This window comes from Capricornis sumatraensis, chromosome 1 (genome assembly GCF_032405125.1).
Source record: "Capricornis sumatraensis isolate serow.1 chromosome 1, serow.2, whole genome shotgun sequence".
NCBI lineage: Eukaryota > Metazoa > Chordata > Mammalia > Artiodactyla > Bovidae > Capricornis > Capricornis sumatraensis.
In genome coordinates this window covers 44,802,058-44,818,788 of record NC_091069.1, presented here as the reverse complement: position 1 = coordinate 44,818,788, position 16,731 = coordinate 44,802,058, and the positions used below count along the sequence as shown (strand labels likewise).

The window sequence follows — 16,731 nt, the reverse complement described above, 5'->3', positions numbered from 1 at the left end:
TCATTGGAAAAGACCCTGATTCTGGGAAAGATTGAGGATAAGGGGGCAACAGAGGATGAGATGGTTAGATGACATCATTGACTCAATGGACATGAGTTTGAGCAAACTCCAGGAGATAGTAAACGACAGGGAAGCCTGGCATGCTGCAGTTCATGGGGTCAAAAGAGTCAAACACAATTGAGTGACGGAACAAAACCTCAGAAGGCAGAACTGATGGCATTTCATTGCTGACTGGATATGGCGTTAGGAATGAGGAAGGATTCTAGGATGATTTCTAACTTGTAATTCTGTCCATCTAAATAACTATAACATCCCTTAAACTGGAATATATAGGAGGAGAAGCAGGGAGAAAGATGACAACTTCAAGTTTGCACATAATAAATCTGAGGCAATTGTGCAGACTCAAGGGGGAGGTTTCCTGTAGGCTAGGTTAACAAGTGGGGGTGGAGAGCAGTGGCCTAGGCTGAAGTCAGAGACAGGATACCAAAATAAAAAGTAAACTCTTGGTTTGATGCATGAGACAGGGTGCTCAGGGCTGGTGCACTGGGATGAGCCTGAGGGATAGGATGGGGAGGGAGGTGGGAGGGGAGTTCAGGATGGGGAACACATGTACACCCATGGCTGATTCATGTCAATGTATGGCAAAAACCACTACAATATTGTAAAGTAATTAGCCTTCAATTAAAATTTAAAAATTAAAAATAATTTAAAAAAATAAAGAAAGAAACTCTTATTTTGCATAAAATGGGAGGGGAGCTAAAGATGGAACCTTGGAGAGCTTGAATATTTTCATGAGGAGGCAGAAGAAGAGCATAAAGAAGTGCCAAAAAGTTGCATTGAGAGTCACAGAAGGCAAGAACAAAGAGAATTTGATGGTAATGTGGTCAGGAGCCATCAAATGCTGAAAAGTCATCAAGTAACTGAAGCGAAATATGTGTATCAAGTAGGAAGTCACTGGTGACCTTTCCAAGAGCAGCTCCAGGAGAACATTGAAGAGAAGAGCCAGAAGGTGGTGCTGTGAGGGGGAATGGGGGCAAAGAAGCAGAGAAATTCAGTGTTCACGATTCTATTAAGAGCTTGACTGTGAAAGGACGGTGAACATTTGATTCATAACAGAGGGGAAACAATTTTAAGGAACAGATGTATGTTGCTTTGTTTCATGGTGTGGCTTGGGCCTGAGCCTGCTGATGTAGCAAGATTCATGGGGAGAGTGGGGAAGGTGACAGAGTAAAGGCGTCAAGGGGAATGCTGTGGGATCCAGCGTGGACCTAGTCGTAGGTAAAAGGAAGGCTCCTATCCCACTGAATTGAAACCGAAAAGATTTATTACATGGAGGTAAGTGGTTGGGTGGGTGGTGAGGAGCAGATAAAGTCAATGAAGTATCTATTAAAAGGGGAGATTCTCTGTTGAAAGGGCAAGAAGCTGATCACATGAGTTTAAAGAGAGTGGTGAAAGTTGGAAAAGGTGATGAAGAGAATGGAAAAGCTTTATTATCTAAGAAATACAACTAGGAACTCCTCTTTTTTAAATTAATCCCAGTTTACATATATGGAAATATGAATAATGATTGTTAGGTAAAGAAATTCTGATTACACACTGCCTCTACCTAGAAGGATGACACCTCTTGCTCCCTCCTGAGGAAGACATGTTAGTTTTTCACATTATTATAGTAACAGTGGTGATGGCCTTTTAACCTCCAGTGGCATTTGTGTGATAATTATAAGGATTTAGAATGGAAGCTCTAGCCTTCAACAGAGTTTTCCTTCAACATTACACTAACTGACCTATTCTAAGAGTCAGACTCCAAAAATCTTAGCATATTGGCAGCAGCCACTGACACGTTTACGTATGACAGCATTCTATTTTAAACTATGATCTATCTCAGGTTCTTAAATTGTACGCTACACCTTTCATGTCAAAATTTCCAAAGACTTGCATAACAAGCATATGAAAAACATCTCATAAATGCTCTCTAGTGGGGAAACTGCACATGAAACTACCTGTTTATATATGCAGTAACTTGAATTATACATGAAAATTCCACATGGATGCCCAGAATCAGCACTGTGTTAATTCAAGAAGTATATTAAAATTTCTGGATGTATTTAGTAGCAGATCCTAAGAAAAATCTGTTCTTTAAACAGGGTTTTCTTTAAAAAAAAAAAGAAGAAAGAAAAAGATCTGTTAGCTGGAATATACTGTTTCAAGGAATCTACTCTTCCTAGGAAAAATAATATATAATAAACACTAATCTTCTCAAAAATCTCAAAAACACTTCATTCTCAAAAATCCTGGGAAACTCCATGTTTTGTTCTTTTAAAGACCATGTAAGACTGTAAAATTTCCCTATTCTATAAATCTTATAAGTCATAATGAAAATAAAATTTAAATGATAAATGTCAGTTGCAGAAGTTATCACCTTTTCATTTGAATGCTTGACTTCTATTGGATAATTCTCTTCCAAGAGACCTACTTGGGAAAAAGAGGTGACAGCCAACTCATTGCCTAATTGATTTAGGAACAGTGCCCAGGGAGATAGTCCAATTAAGTTTACAAGCTGGCAATTAGCAGGAAGCCCTCTAAATCCCTACACTGAGAGCCTGTTTACTTTAGTAAGAAGGCAAATGTGCTAGAGATAGGAAGAGAAAGCTGTGCTTTTTGCAAAGCTGTTGTGAGTAGGCCCCCAAGGGAGGGCTAAAGAAAAGCTAGGTATATGTTAGTAGATTGCCTTCTTGTTTGACAGGTAACTGGGATACAGAGAGAGGGAGAGAGTTTCAACAAATATGCAAAACATCTAACATCCACTTTAATAAGTGTTGTGCGTGGAGACACACCACTATTAAACATGTAGTTGGGCAAAGTAGAACTGGATTATCTCATAATAAATGAGATTCCAAACATATTTTTCTTGGATAATACTAATGTTATGAATGGATTTAGGTTCTTTTTTTTTCATATGAAAAGAACATAGGCCTCACTTATATCCCTGATAGCTTTCAAGTTAAGTCATTTTCATTAGATTTATTTCATTCGTTCTATTTCAGAGGCAAGTAGATCCATTAAAAACAAAAAGTAAACTGACAGTTACTTAACAAACACTACAATGTTTTTTAAAAACTTAACTTTGTGCCACAGAGCCAAATCCTGTAAGGGGTTTTGAAATGTATCTACTTTTCTATGTTTTCAGGTTGCAATCAGTTCAGTTCAGCTCAGTCGCTCAGTCATGTCTGACTCTCTCCAGGCCTCCCTGTCCATCACCAACTCCCGGAGTTTACCCAAACGCATGTCCATCGAGTCGGTGATGCCATCCAGCCATCTCATCCTCTGTCGTCCCCTTCTCCTCCTGCCCCCAATCCCTCCCAGCATCAGGGTCTTTGTCAACTCTTTGCATAAGGTGGCCAAAGTATTGGAGTTTCAGCTTCAGCATCAGTCCTTCCAGTGAACACCCAGGACTGATCTCCTTTAGGATGGACAATAATGTGCACTAATTGAAACATGTTTTTTAAAACCTAAGCAAGTTCCTCTCAAGAATGTTAAATTATCAAAACTGCCTTAAAAATATCATATATTTAAGGACATAGCTGATAATGCAAACCTATAGAAGGCAAATAAAAATTATGTTGAAATAGTATACATTAATACATAATTTTCCTAATATTGAAATAATTTTTTGAATATTTTTATCTAAAAGAAAAACATAAAGTTACACAAATATCTTCAGCAAATTCTAACAAAGCATTTTCCTTCCTCTTCTTTTAAAACTCTTGTTTTACATATTTTCAATCTGGAAAGAAATGAACACTCATCTAAAATAACTTAATAGGAAAAGTATTATATCCCTACACACAGAATTTTACAATGGACATAGTAAGTACTTAAAAATATTCTCATATGTACTATTTCTTAAGGAATTTTTTTAGTAGCCAGTTTAGTTTGGAAAGCATCATATATGGACAGCTCAGGCTTTTTATTCATGTGATGGAAAATTAATGCAATTTCAAAATTTTTCAACATATAATGGACCTTGAGATTTTAGAAAATCATCCACAAAACTTTCTTAAGAAAACTACATGAAATGTTTGAATATGCATATTGATGGGATGAGAAACAAAAAAAATCTACATTCCAGGAACAGTTTTACTGTCTTAATTATACTGTCATCATAAAAAAAATTTATTTACTCACCAACTTCCTTGACTTACCAAGTTTAAACAGAAGTACACCCAAAGGTCCTCTGTCAAACCTGAGGAAGAGGAGATTATAGATGTCCCCACTTTCAAGCTTCTTAGAAACAACCTGAGGCGCTATCCACTGCATTTGAACAAGACTGCTGGAAACATCAAAGAATTTTTTGAATTGTAGAGTCTCCCTAGGTGAATTGTCTTCAGCCAAAAGCTGGATGTTAATAGGAGAAAGAGCCATATCAAATATTTGCAGTTCCCCTTGGTTACTGCCAACTAGCAGAATGGCCCCACTTGGGTGGCAGCTTACTAATGAAGGCAGAAGTTCAGCCTGAGCTAAGAGAGTCACTCTACGGTGAGTTTCATAAAGAATTATTGAAGAATCTTCACAGCCCAGGATCAGTTTGTCTTCAGCAGCATTCCTGCAACAACTAATGGCCTTTGACTTAAGTGGTATTCTGGTGACTGATACACACTGGATTTTGTTCCGAACACATTCATAGATGCAGCTGTCAGCCATGGGCTCTTTGTCTACACTGATGGAGCACTCCACTGTCAACACTTGATTAGGATGTTTGGTGTCAAAGCGAACATCCAGTGGATCCCATTCTGTAAGTACAGAACTCAGAACCTGTAAGAAATATAACAAATATGTTCAGATAGACTGTGGTTTTTCTCCAGCTGTCACACATAGCACTGCATATTAATCTAGAATCCTACTGAATACAGTCAACTACCACCTTAAATATCAGCAACATATTAGCAGGTATGTATATATCTCATATAGAACATATATAAATGTGTGTGTGTGCATGTGCACTGTCATGTCTGACTGTAGCCTGCCAGGTTCCTCTGTCCATGGGATTTCCCAGGCAAGAGTATTGGAATGGGTTGCCATTTCTTTCTACAGAGGATCTTCCTTGACCCAGGGATGGATCTCCTGTCTCCTGAGTCTCCAGCATAGGCAGGTGGACTGTTTACCACTGAGCTACCTGGGAAGCCCATATATAAATAAATATAGCACATACTGAGCACAGCTGCAGAAATTAAATTATAAAATTTTAACTTAAGCATTTTGTTTTAGAAAGTCTGTAAGTAACATACAGACAAATATTTCCTACAATATACAGAAACTAATAGAGTGGGCTTTTAGTAAAATAATACGCCTAGCAGATTATATAAAGACATCAGAAGTGTGATTTTTAAAGGATGAATAAAGGATTTTAACAATTCAGTTCATCTTCTTCCAACCCACTACCCCTGCTGATTCTAAAATTACTGGTAAATTATTTACTAGAAATATATTTCTAATTAGTAGTGTAAGAAATAAAAAACCAAAATGGTCCGTTTTCAAGAACATCTAGCATTGAGTGAGAGCTTGCTGATGTAATAGCCAATAGCTGATAGCCATAAGGGATACCAAACTAGAAAGTCTGGGCAAAAAAAGGGAGGGTGAGATGCCTAAGATTTTTGTGCAGGTTCATCCTACTGGTGAATTCAAAACCTAAGAATTGGAATAGGTACACAGAAAAGGAGGAAATAAGACGTGGCGGGGTGGTGGGAGGAGATCATAAAGAGGGAGGGAACAAACCTAGGTGACATCCAGGAAGACTGTTTACCCCTTGGTACTCAGCCAAAGAGGAACAGGGAGAGGGACTTGCATTCTAGGGATAAGATGCTCCCTGTAATGACTCTGGGTGTGCCTGCCCATCAGACACCAGATCTTGCAAGACCATCATTAAAGCCTTACTTCCATTCTTTGGGTTTGGTGAGTGTGTTTCTCACAAGTAGGGCAGGGTAGGCAAAAGAAAAAACTTCACAACTCTGTTAACATTCCTGTAGAAATATTTTGTTGCTGTTGTTTAGTTGCTAAGTCATGTCAAGACTCTTTTGCAACCCCATGGACTGTAGCCCGCCAGGCTCCTCTGTCCATGGGATTTCCGAGGAGTAGGTTGTCATTTCCTTCTCCAGGGAATCTTCCTGACGCAGGGATTGAACTTGTGTCTCCTGCACTGGCAGGCAGATTCTTGTACCACTGATTTTATTGTCAGAAAAGATATGAAGGGTTGTTAAGTAGGTCAGTGATCAACAGAAAAAAATAAGAAGGTAATGTACTAGTTACGACCCAGAGGGATGATACGGGGAGCGAGGAGGGAGGGGGGTTCAGGATGGGGAACACGTGTATACCTGTGGCGGATTCATGTTGATGTATGGCAAAACCAATACAATATTGTAAAGTAATTAATCTCCAATTAAAATAAATAAATTTACATTAAAAAAAAGACCTGGTGAGTAATATGACTTATAATACTAGTGAGGCAAAATTTGAAAAGCATTTCTAGTGTGGAAAGGAAAGGCAACAAGAATAATAAAGGAATAAAGCAGGCCATTCATCTTATTCATATGTAAATGTGGGAGGCCAAAAATCTGGAGAATGGTATCTGAGATCATTTTTAACACTGCTGAAAACCTCAAAATTAGATTTAGAAACATTACAAAGCACATGTCTACAAGAGACAGAATTTCACAGAACTCTGCATGTGTGTGCACTCGCAGAAGTTCAAAATCTGATGAAATAGGCCAGTATCTGAGTTAATAGTATTATACCAAGGTCATGTTCCAGGATTTGACAATGTACTACAGTAATGTACATTACTGGGGCAAACAAGGGAAACTAGGCAAACTAGGGGGAAAAGTATAGGAAGGGAATATGCTTTTAGCCATTTTGGCAATTATTTTAGCAGTCTGGCTGTCTGGGGAGGCCTTACAAATAGTTGTGAAAAGAAGAGAAGCTAAAAGCAAAGGAGAAAGGAAAGATATAAGCATCTGAATGCAGAGTTCCAAAGAATAGCAAGAAGAGATAAGAAAGCCTTCTTCAGTGATCAATGCAAAGAAATAGAGGAAAACAACAGAATGGGAAAGACTAGAGATCTCTTCAAGAAAATTAGAGATACCAAGGGAACATTTCGTGCAAAGATGGGCTCGATAAAGGACAGAAATGTTATGGACCTAACAGAAGCAGAAGATATTAAGAAGAGGTGGCAAGTATACACAGAAGAACTATACAAAAAAGATCTTCACAACCCAGATAATCACGATGGTGTGATCACTCATCTAGAGCCAGACATCCTGGAATGTGAAGTCAAGTGGGCCTTAGAAAGCATCACTATGAACAAAGCTAGTAGAGGTGATGGAATTCCAGTTGAGCTATTTCAAATCCTGAAAGATGATGCTGTGAAAGTGCTGCACTCAATATGCCAGCACATTTGGACAACTCAGCAGTGGCCACAGGACTGGAAAAGGTCAGTTTTCATTCCAATTCCAAAGAAAGGCAATGCCAAAGAATGCTCAAACTACCGCACAATGGCACTCATCTCACATGATAATAAAGTAATGCTCAAAACTCTACAAGCCAGGCTTCTGCAATACGTGAACCGAGAAATTCCACATGTTCAAGCTGGTTTTAGAAAAGGCAGAGGAACCAGAGATCAAATTGCCAACATCCGCTGGATCATGGAAAAAAGCAAGAGAGTTCCCGAAAAACATCTATTTCTGCTTTATTGATTATGCCAAAGCCCTTGACTGTGTGGATCACAATAAACTGTGGAAAATTCTGAAAGAGATGGGAATACCAAACCACCTGACCTGCCTCTTGAGACAGCTGTATGCCGGTCAGGAAGCAACAGTTAGAACTGGACATGGAACAACTGACTGGTTCCAAATAGGAAAAGGAGGATGTCAAGGCTGTATACTGTCACCTTGCTTATTTAACTTATATGCAGAGTACAGCATGAGAAATGCTGGACTGGAAGAAGCACAAGCTGGAATCAAGATTGCTGGGAGAAATGTCAGTAACCTCAGATATGCAGATGACATCACTCTTATGGCAGAAAGTGAAGAAGAACTAACAAACCTCCTGATGACAGTGAAAGAGGAAAGTGAAAAAGCTGGCTTTAAGCTCAACATTCAGAAAACGAAGATCATGGCATCCGATTCCACCACTTCATGGCAAATAGATAGGGAAACAGTAGTAACAGTGAGAGACTTTATTTTGGGGGGCTCCAAAATCACTGCAGATGTGATTTTCATCGACTGCAGCCATGAAATTGAAAGATGCTTACTCCTTGTAAGGAACTTTACTACCAACCTAGACAGCATATTATAAAGCAGAGACATTACTTTGTCAACAAAGGTCCGTCTAGTCAAGGCTATGGTTTTTCCAGTAGTCATGTATGGATGTGAGAGTTGGACTGTGAAGAAAGCTGAGCACCAAAGAATTGATACTTTTGAACTGTAGTGTTGGAGAAGACTCTTGAGAGTCAAAGGGACTGCAAGGAGATCCAACCAGTCCATGCTTAAGGAAATCAGTCCTAAATATTCATTTGGAAGGACTGATGTTGAAGTTGAAACTCCAATACTTTGGCTACCTGATGTGAAGAACTGACTTATTTGAGAAGACCCTGATGCTGGGAAAGATTGAAGGCAGAAGAAGGGGATGACAGAGGATGAGATGGTTAGATGGCATTACCGACTCAATGGACATGAGTCTGGGTAAACTCACTGGAAAAGACTTTGATTCTGGGAGGGATTGAGGGCAGGAGAAGAAGGGGACAACCAAGGATGAGATGGCTGGATGGCATCACTGACTCGATGGACACGAGTCTGAGTGAACTCCAGGAGTTGGTGATGGACAGAGACGTCTGGTGTGCCGCAGTCCATGGGATCGCAAAGAGTTGGACACGACTGAGCAACTGAACTGAACTGATGGTCTTCCTAGTGGTTACGTACAGTTGTGAGAACTGGACCATAAAGAAGGCAAAATGCCCAAGAATCGATGCCTGATGCCTTTAAACTGTGGTTTTGGAGAAGACTCCTGAAAATCTTTCCGACGGCAAGGATATCAAACCAGTCAATCTTAAGGAAGATCAACCCTGAATATTCACTGGAAAGACTAATGCTGAAGCTGAAGCTCCAATATTTTGGTCATCTGATGCGAACAGAGGACTCATTGGAAAAGTCCCTGTAGCTGGAAAAGATTGGGGGCAGAAAGAGAAGAGGATGTCAGAGGATGAGATGGTTAGACAGCATCACCAATGCAATGAACATGAACTTGGGCAAACTCGAGATGGTGAGGGACAGGGAGGCCTGGGCTGCTGCAGTCCATGGGGTCACAAGGAGTCAGACACAACAACAAGAGGCAGATTCTGACTGGTGTGAGGTCATACCTCATTGTAGTTTTGATTTGCATTTCTCTAATAATTAGTGACGTTGAACATCTTTTCATGTGCCTATTGGCCATCTGTATGTCTCCTTTGGAGAAACATTTACTTCTTCTGCCCATTTTCTGATTGGGTTGGATTTTTTCTGATATTTAACTGCAGGGATGAGTTATCTACATATTTTGGAAATTAATCCCTTGGTAGCACAGTATGCAAATTTCTTCCCCCAGTCCACTGGTGAAAGGTCTCCTTTGCATGAAAAAGTTTTTAAGTTTAATAAGGTGCCATTTGCATGCTTTTGTTTTTATTTCCAGTACTCGAGGAGACAGATCCCCCCAACAATATTACTGCAATTATATCAGAGTGTTCTGCCTATGTTTTCCTCTAGGAGCTTTACAGTTTCTATTCTTACATCTAGGTTTTTAATCGATTTTTATTTTATTCTTGTATATGGTGTTAAAGAATGTTCTAATTTTTTTTTAGATATAGCTGTCCAGTTTTCCCAGCACCACATATTGAAGAAACTGTCTTTTCTCCATTGTGTAGTCTTGCCTCACTTGTCGCAGGTTAACTAACCATATGAACGTGGGTTTATTTCTGGGCTTTCCATCCTGTTCCACTGACCCATATATCTGTTTTTGTGCCACTACCATGCTGTTTTGATTACTGTAGCTTTGTAGTATAGTCAGATGTCAGGGCACCTGATTCCTTCAGCTCCATTTTTTTTCCTCAAGACTGATTTGGCTATTCATGATCTTTTGTGTTTCCGTACAAACTGTAAAAAAGTTTTATTCTAATTCTGTGAAAAATTCGGATAGGAATTGCATTGAATCTGTAGATTGCCTTGTATCAGTTCAGTTCAGTTCAGTTGCTCAGTCGTGTCCAACTCTTTGCGACCCCATGAATCGCAGCACGCCAGGCCTCCTTGTCCATCACCAACTCCTGGAGTTCACTCAGACTCGTGTCCATTGAGTCAGTGATGCCATCCAGCCATCTCATCCTCAGTCGCCCCCTTCTTCTCCTGCCCTCAATCCCTCCCAGCATCACAGTCTTTTCCAATGAGTCAACTCTTCGCATGAGGTGGCCAAAATACTGGAGTTTCAGCTTTAGCATCATTCATTCCAAAGAAATCCCAGGGTTGATCTCCTTCAGAATGGACTGGTTGGATCTCCTTGCAGTCCAAGGGACTCTTAAGAGTCTTCTCCAACACCACGGTTCAAAAGCATCAATTCTTCGGTGCTCAGCCTTCTTCACAGTCCAACTCTCACATCCATACATGACCATAGGAAAAACCATAGCCTTGACTAGATGGACCTTAGTCGGAAAAGTAATGTCTCTGCTTTTGAATATACTATCTAGGTTGGTCATAACTTTTCTTCCAAGGAGTAAGCATCTTTTAATTTCATGCCTTGTACAGTAGAGTTATTTTGACAATATTGATTCTTCTAATCCGAGAATGTAGTATATCTCTTCATCTGTTTGTGTCATCTTTGATTTCTTTCATAAGTATCTTACAGTTTTCTGAGTACATGTCTTTTGCTCCCTTATGTATTTCATTCTTTTTGATTCATTGGTGGGCTTTCCTAGTAGCTCAGCTGGTAAAGAATTTGCCTGCAATGCAGGAGACCCCAGTTCGATTCCTGGGTCAGGAAGATCCGCTATAAAAGGGATAGGCTACCCACTCCAGTATTCTTGGACTTCCCTGGTGGCTCAGAAGGAAAAGAATCCACTTGCAGTGTGAGAGATCTGGGTTTAATCCCTGAGTTGAGAAGATCCCCTGGAGAAGGTAATGGCTACCCACTCCAGTATTCTGCCCTGGAAAATTCCATGGACAGAGGAGCCTGACAGGTTACAGTCCATGGGGTTGCCAAGAGTAGGACACAACTAAGCGACTTTCACTTAATGGTAAACAGTATTGTTTCCTTAATTTCTCTTTGTGAACTTCTGTTGTCAGCATATAGGAATGCAAGAGATTTCTGTATTAATTTTGTATCCAGCAACTTTACCAGATTCATTGAGGAGCCTAGTAGTTTTCTGGTAGCATCTTTAGGATTCTCTTGTATAGTATCAGGTCAACAGCAAACAGAGACACTTTCACCTTTTCTTTTCCAATGTGGATTCCTTTTCTTTCTTTTTCTTCTCTGACTGCCATAGCTAGGACTTCCAAAACTATGTTGAATAAAAGAGGCAAGAGTGGACATCACTGTCTTTTTCCTGATCCTAAAAGGAATGCTTTCAGATTTTCACTACTGAGTATGATGTTAGATGTGTTTGTCATATATGACCTTTATTATAAGATATGTTCCCTTAATTGGAGAAGGAAATGGTAACCCACTCAACTATTCTTCCTGGGAAAATCCTATGGACAGAGGAGCCAGGTGGGCTACCATCCATGGAGTCGCAAAGAGAAAGACACAGCTGGGAATGCACACATGTTCCTTTAGTACCTACTTTCTTGAGAGTTTTTTTTTTTTTTATCATAAATGGATGTTGAATTTTCTCAAAAGCTTTTACTTTATCTACTGAGATAATCATATAGTTCTTATTCTTCAATTTGTTAATGCAATGTATCATATAGATTGGTGTATACTGAAAATCCTTGTATCCCTGGCATAAATCACACTTGATCAAGGTGTATGGTTCTTATAATGTACTATTGGAGTCAGTTTGCTAGTATTTTGCTGATGATTTTTGTGTCTATGTTCATCGGTGATATAGGTCTGTAATTTTTTTCATATCCTTGGTTTTGGTATCTGGGTGATGGTGGCCATATAGAATGAGTTCAGAAATGTTCCACCCTCTGCAATATTTTATAATAGTTTCAGGATAGGTGTTAACTCTTTAAATGTTTGGTAGAGTTCACCTATGAAGCCATCTGTTCCTGGACTTTCGTTTGTTGGGAGATTTTAAACTACTGATTCAGTATCAGTACTGTAATTGATGTTTTCATATTTTCTATTCCTGGTTCAGTCTTCCAAGACTGTACTCTTATAAGAATCTGTCCAGTTCTTCTAGGCTGTACCAGTTTATTGGCATGTAGTTCCTTGCAGTAGTTTCTTATGATATTTGTGCTTCTGTCATAACTTCTTTTTCATTTTTGATTGTGATTTGGGCCCTCTCCCTTTTTTTCTTGATGAGTCTAGCTAAAGGTTTATCAGGTTTGCATATCTTCAAAGAACTAGCTTTTAGTGTTGTTGATCTTTTCTATTGGTTTTAGTCTCTATTTCATTGATTTCTGTCCTGATCTTTGTAATTTCTTTCATTATACTAACTTGGGGTTTCGTTTGTTTTTCTTTCTCTAGTTGTTTTAGGTGTAGGGTTAGGTTATTTACTTTAGATCTTTCTGGTTTCCTGAGGTAAGCTTGTGATCCCTTTAAACTTCCCTCTAAGAACTGCTTTTGGTGCATTCCATACCTTTTGGATGGAGAAGGCAATGGCACCCCACTCCAGTACTCTTGCCTGGCAAATCCCATGGACAGAGGAGCCTGCAGTCCATGGGTTCGCTGAGGGTCAGACACGACTGAGCGACTTCATTTTGACTTTTCACTTTCCTGCATTGGAGAAGGAAATGACAACCCACTTCAGTGTTCTTGCCTGGAGAATCCCAGGGACGGGGGAGCCTGGTGGGCTGCCGTCTATGGGGTTGCACAGAGTCAGACACAACTAAAGCGACTTAGCAGCAGCAGCAGCAGCAGCAGCATACCTTTTGGATAATCTTGCTTTCTTTTTCATTTGTCTCTCAAAAAATATCTCATTTAATTTTTTAATTTCCTCTTTCATTTCTTCAGTGATTCAGAAACCAGACCTTATTGAATAAATCAAGAATTCCATGTTTGCAGCAGGAAATGCACAAGATAACCATGGACTATATTTTTATACCAGAGGGAAGCTACCCTCTGGTATAGGGTAGCTACCAGTAAAGGGAAGCTATCCATTACTAAGGTATGACAAGAAGAGAAGCCAACTCGAAGAGAATACCTTTGCTCTAGTTAAAAGAATCTGTACTTCCAAAAATATAACAATTTATGAAACCCATTAAGTCAAATATGTCTAAATCCACGAGTTAATAATGCTATTTAAAAACAAAAACTAATTGATTACCTTCAGGGAGTGACAGAGAACCAATCCAATCTTGAAAACTAGTAAATAAAAGAAACAGACACTTATTCTGATTACACTATATGAATCCAGCTACTGGGAAAACACATAGGAGATGAGTAGAAGTGTCTCATTATAAAAGTATCCCAACTAATTAAAAAATAATGTCATTATATATCACCATTTTGCAACCTCCATGAATTAATGGACCTAAGCACTGAGCATCAGTAGTTACTAAAAATAAAAAAAGAGAGTCAACCAAAAGAGAGAAATACAACCTAGCATCATATGCCTTCCAATTAAAAAACACTCCTTCACATACATTCTTGCCAAAACTGACCACTAACTTGCAGAATTTTCAAAAGACAAAGAAGCATGCTGAACCACATCATGATGATGGGACCAACAAAATCCAGACTGTGGGACACTACAGTTTCAACAGATAACTTTCAATACAAAACATAAAAAAGAGAGTGGAGCAGGAACCTGTAGACTAAAAAGAAATTTCAAAGACACATTAACATGTTTTAGGACTCCCCTAGCAGTCCAGTGGTTCAGAATTCACCTGTCAATGCAGAGGACGTGGGACTGGTAAGATTCCACATGCTGCAAGGCAAGTAAGCCTGTGCACCACAACTATTGAGCCAGTTGGTGCTCTAGAGCCTGCATGCAACAACTAACTGAAGCCCACAGGCTCTAGAGCCTACGCTCTGCAACAAGAGAAAACATCTCAATGAGAAGTCTGCCTCACTGCAATTAGCAAGTAGTCCCTGCTCCCTGCAACTACAGGAAGTCCCACATAGCAACAAAGACCCAGTGTAGCCAAAAATAAATAAATAAAAGACATATTAGCATGTTTTAAATAGATAATATTAAACTGCAGTTTTGTGAGATACACACTTAGGTGATATATGAGAAAAAGTGTAAAAGTCACAACAGAGGATACTCTGGGGGACTAGGAAAGGGTTGAGATTAAAACAGAGTAAGTACATAGAACTATTTCTGGTGCCTGGGAAAGTCTATTTCTTGACCTGAGTGTGGTTACAGGGGTGTTTCTTTAGTAAAAGCTCATTAAATTATGTATCTTGTCCCTATGGTTTTCCTTACTGTACTTTATAATAAAGAGATTAAAACAACCTCATCATCCCTATGATAGAAAATCTTGGTTATTTAGTTGAAAAATAACACAATATATACATCTCTTTGGAAGAGATGTCTCTGAAATATTCTGGCTTTTCAGGTGAATGCATATGTAATGCTTTCTAAATGCTTCTTTTATCAAATTACACTGTATTAAAAGTAGGTCACATTTTTACTTTCTCATCAATTGACTGCTCCTCTAAATCATTCCTTGACAACATGTTTTAAGGTTTAATAGCTCTGCTAATATATTTTTTATTAATTTGGTTAAACAGATTCAAGTGGCCTTCTCTGAATAAGATATCTTGAAATTATTGCCATACTCAGAAAGCTTTATCAAATGCTTATAGCTGAAAAGTTAAAATATCTACTCAAATAAGAGAAAAGTAAGTTGGGTTGTCATCACATTTTTGACAAAGTTAATGAATTAAATATTTCTAGGATGATAGTACGGAGAAGGCAATGGCACCCCATTCCAGTACTCCTGCCTGGAAAATCCCATGGGCGGGGGAGCCTCGTAGGCTGCAGTCCATGGGGTCGTGAACTGTTGGACACGACTGAGTGACTTCACTTTCACTTTTCACTTTCCTGCATTGGAGAAGGAAATGGCAATCCACTCCAGTGTTCTTGCCTGGAGAATCCCAGAGACGGGGGAGCCTGGTGGGCTGCTGTCTATGGGGTTGCACAGAGTCAGACATTACTGAAGTGACTTAGCAGCAGCAGCAGGATGACAGTAATTACTTTTTCCAAAAGTAAATATAGAGAGGGTGCCCAGCCACTCAGTCATGTCCAACTCTTTGCGACCCCATGGACTGAAGCCTGTTGGGCTCCTCTGTCCATAGGACTTTCCAGGCAAGAATACTAGAATGGGTTGCCATTTCCTACTCCAGGGGATCTTAAGCATATATGTGTCAGTCACTTGTCATGTCTGACTCTTTGTGTAGCCTGCCAGGCTTCTCTGTCCATGGAATTCTCCAAGCAAGAATACTAGAGTGGATTGCCATTCCCTTCTCCAGCGGATCTTCCCAACCCAGGGATCAAACCCTGGTCTCCTGCACTGCAGGCAGATTGTTTATGTTTGAGCTACAGGGAAGTCCTATATTAAATAAAAAGGACTACCGTGTTATGTATGAGAATAAACACAAATACCACAGAAAACTATTTTTAAATGAATTTTATAGATAAAAATGTTTTTCTTCATCCTAGTTATTGTACGTTTTTCAAAACAATCTTTTCCCCAGACAACAAAAATCTCTCTTGTTCTATGTTTCTAATTAAGATATGTACTGTTGTTTAGAACTCTGTGGTGTGCAATTAGACCTGCAGTTTTCTAATATCCATAAAATAAATTTTAAAACGTTCTTCCTCTGAAAGACAGATAATTCAGTAACAGAGAGCTTATTTCTGTTTTCTTTTTCTTTTTTTCCTCTTCAGCTGCTTGGTAAGCCAATTTTCTACTTAGAGTCTACTATTAGAACACTCATTTGGTTCAGTATGTGGGCTTTATCCTTTCCATGGTCTGTTATGCAAAAGAGATGGCTTTATACAATTTTTTCAGTCTGTTGTAAAGCAGTGGTTCTCAACTTGGATGCACATGAGAATCACCTAGGGAAGCTGTAAAAGAATACTGATGCTGCCTCCCCCTCTGGAGATTTTGATGTAACTGGTCTGGGTGCATCCCTTTGTAAAAGCTCTGTAGGTGACTGTAATGTGTTGCCAAGGCCAGGAACCACTACTCTAGGATCTTGCCACAGTCCAAATAAAAGCTTATTATCTTTTCTGATTGAACTTGGATGGGAAATGATTTTTTTTAAATTCTGTCATTTAATAGACACAAAGATTAAATTTCTTCTTTATAAAGTTGCTACTTTTGTAGTCTGACTTTTAGGGTTTAAGAGTATATTGTATCTCTTATTCTGAAGATTAGTGTAAGAAGTTTATTGGTTGCTAGTGAAAAATATTTAAAGATATATGCCCAAATATTACCTTTATAAACTAGTAGTTTTAGTTCACGTTTTCCTAAAAAATATGCTACAATTCATGGTTAAAGACTGTCTTTATACACACAGAAAGAAACAATTATTTCCCCAGAC

The 16,731-nt window shown here is 39.1% G+C and overlaps 1 protein-coding gene across 1 annotated transcript in view; it reads right to left on the bottom strand.

Moving 5' to 3' along the window:
- Window positions 1–16,731, bottom strand: part of WDPCP (WD repeat containing planar cell polarity effector) — a 284,886-nt gene that overhangs the window by 198,191 nt on the left and 69,964 nt on the right. Inside the window, exon 10 of the mRNA XM_068966787.1 lies at window positions 4,203–4,812. Within this exon, the coding sequence (XP_068822888.1) occupies window positions 4,203–4,812 (610 nt within the window). The remainder of the gene's footprint in view (window positions 1–4,202; window positions 4,813–16,731) is intronic.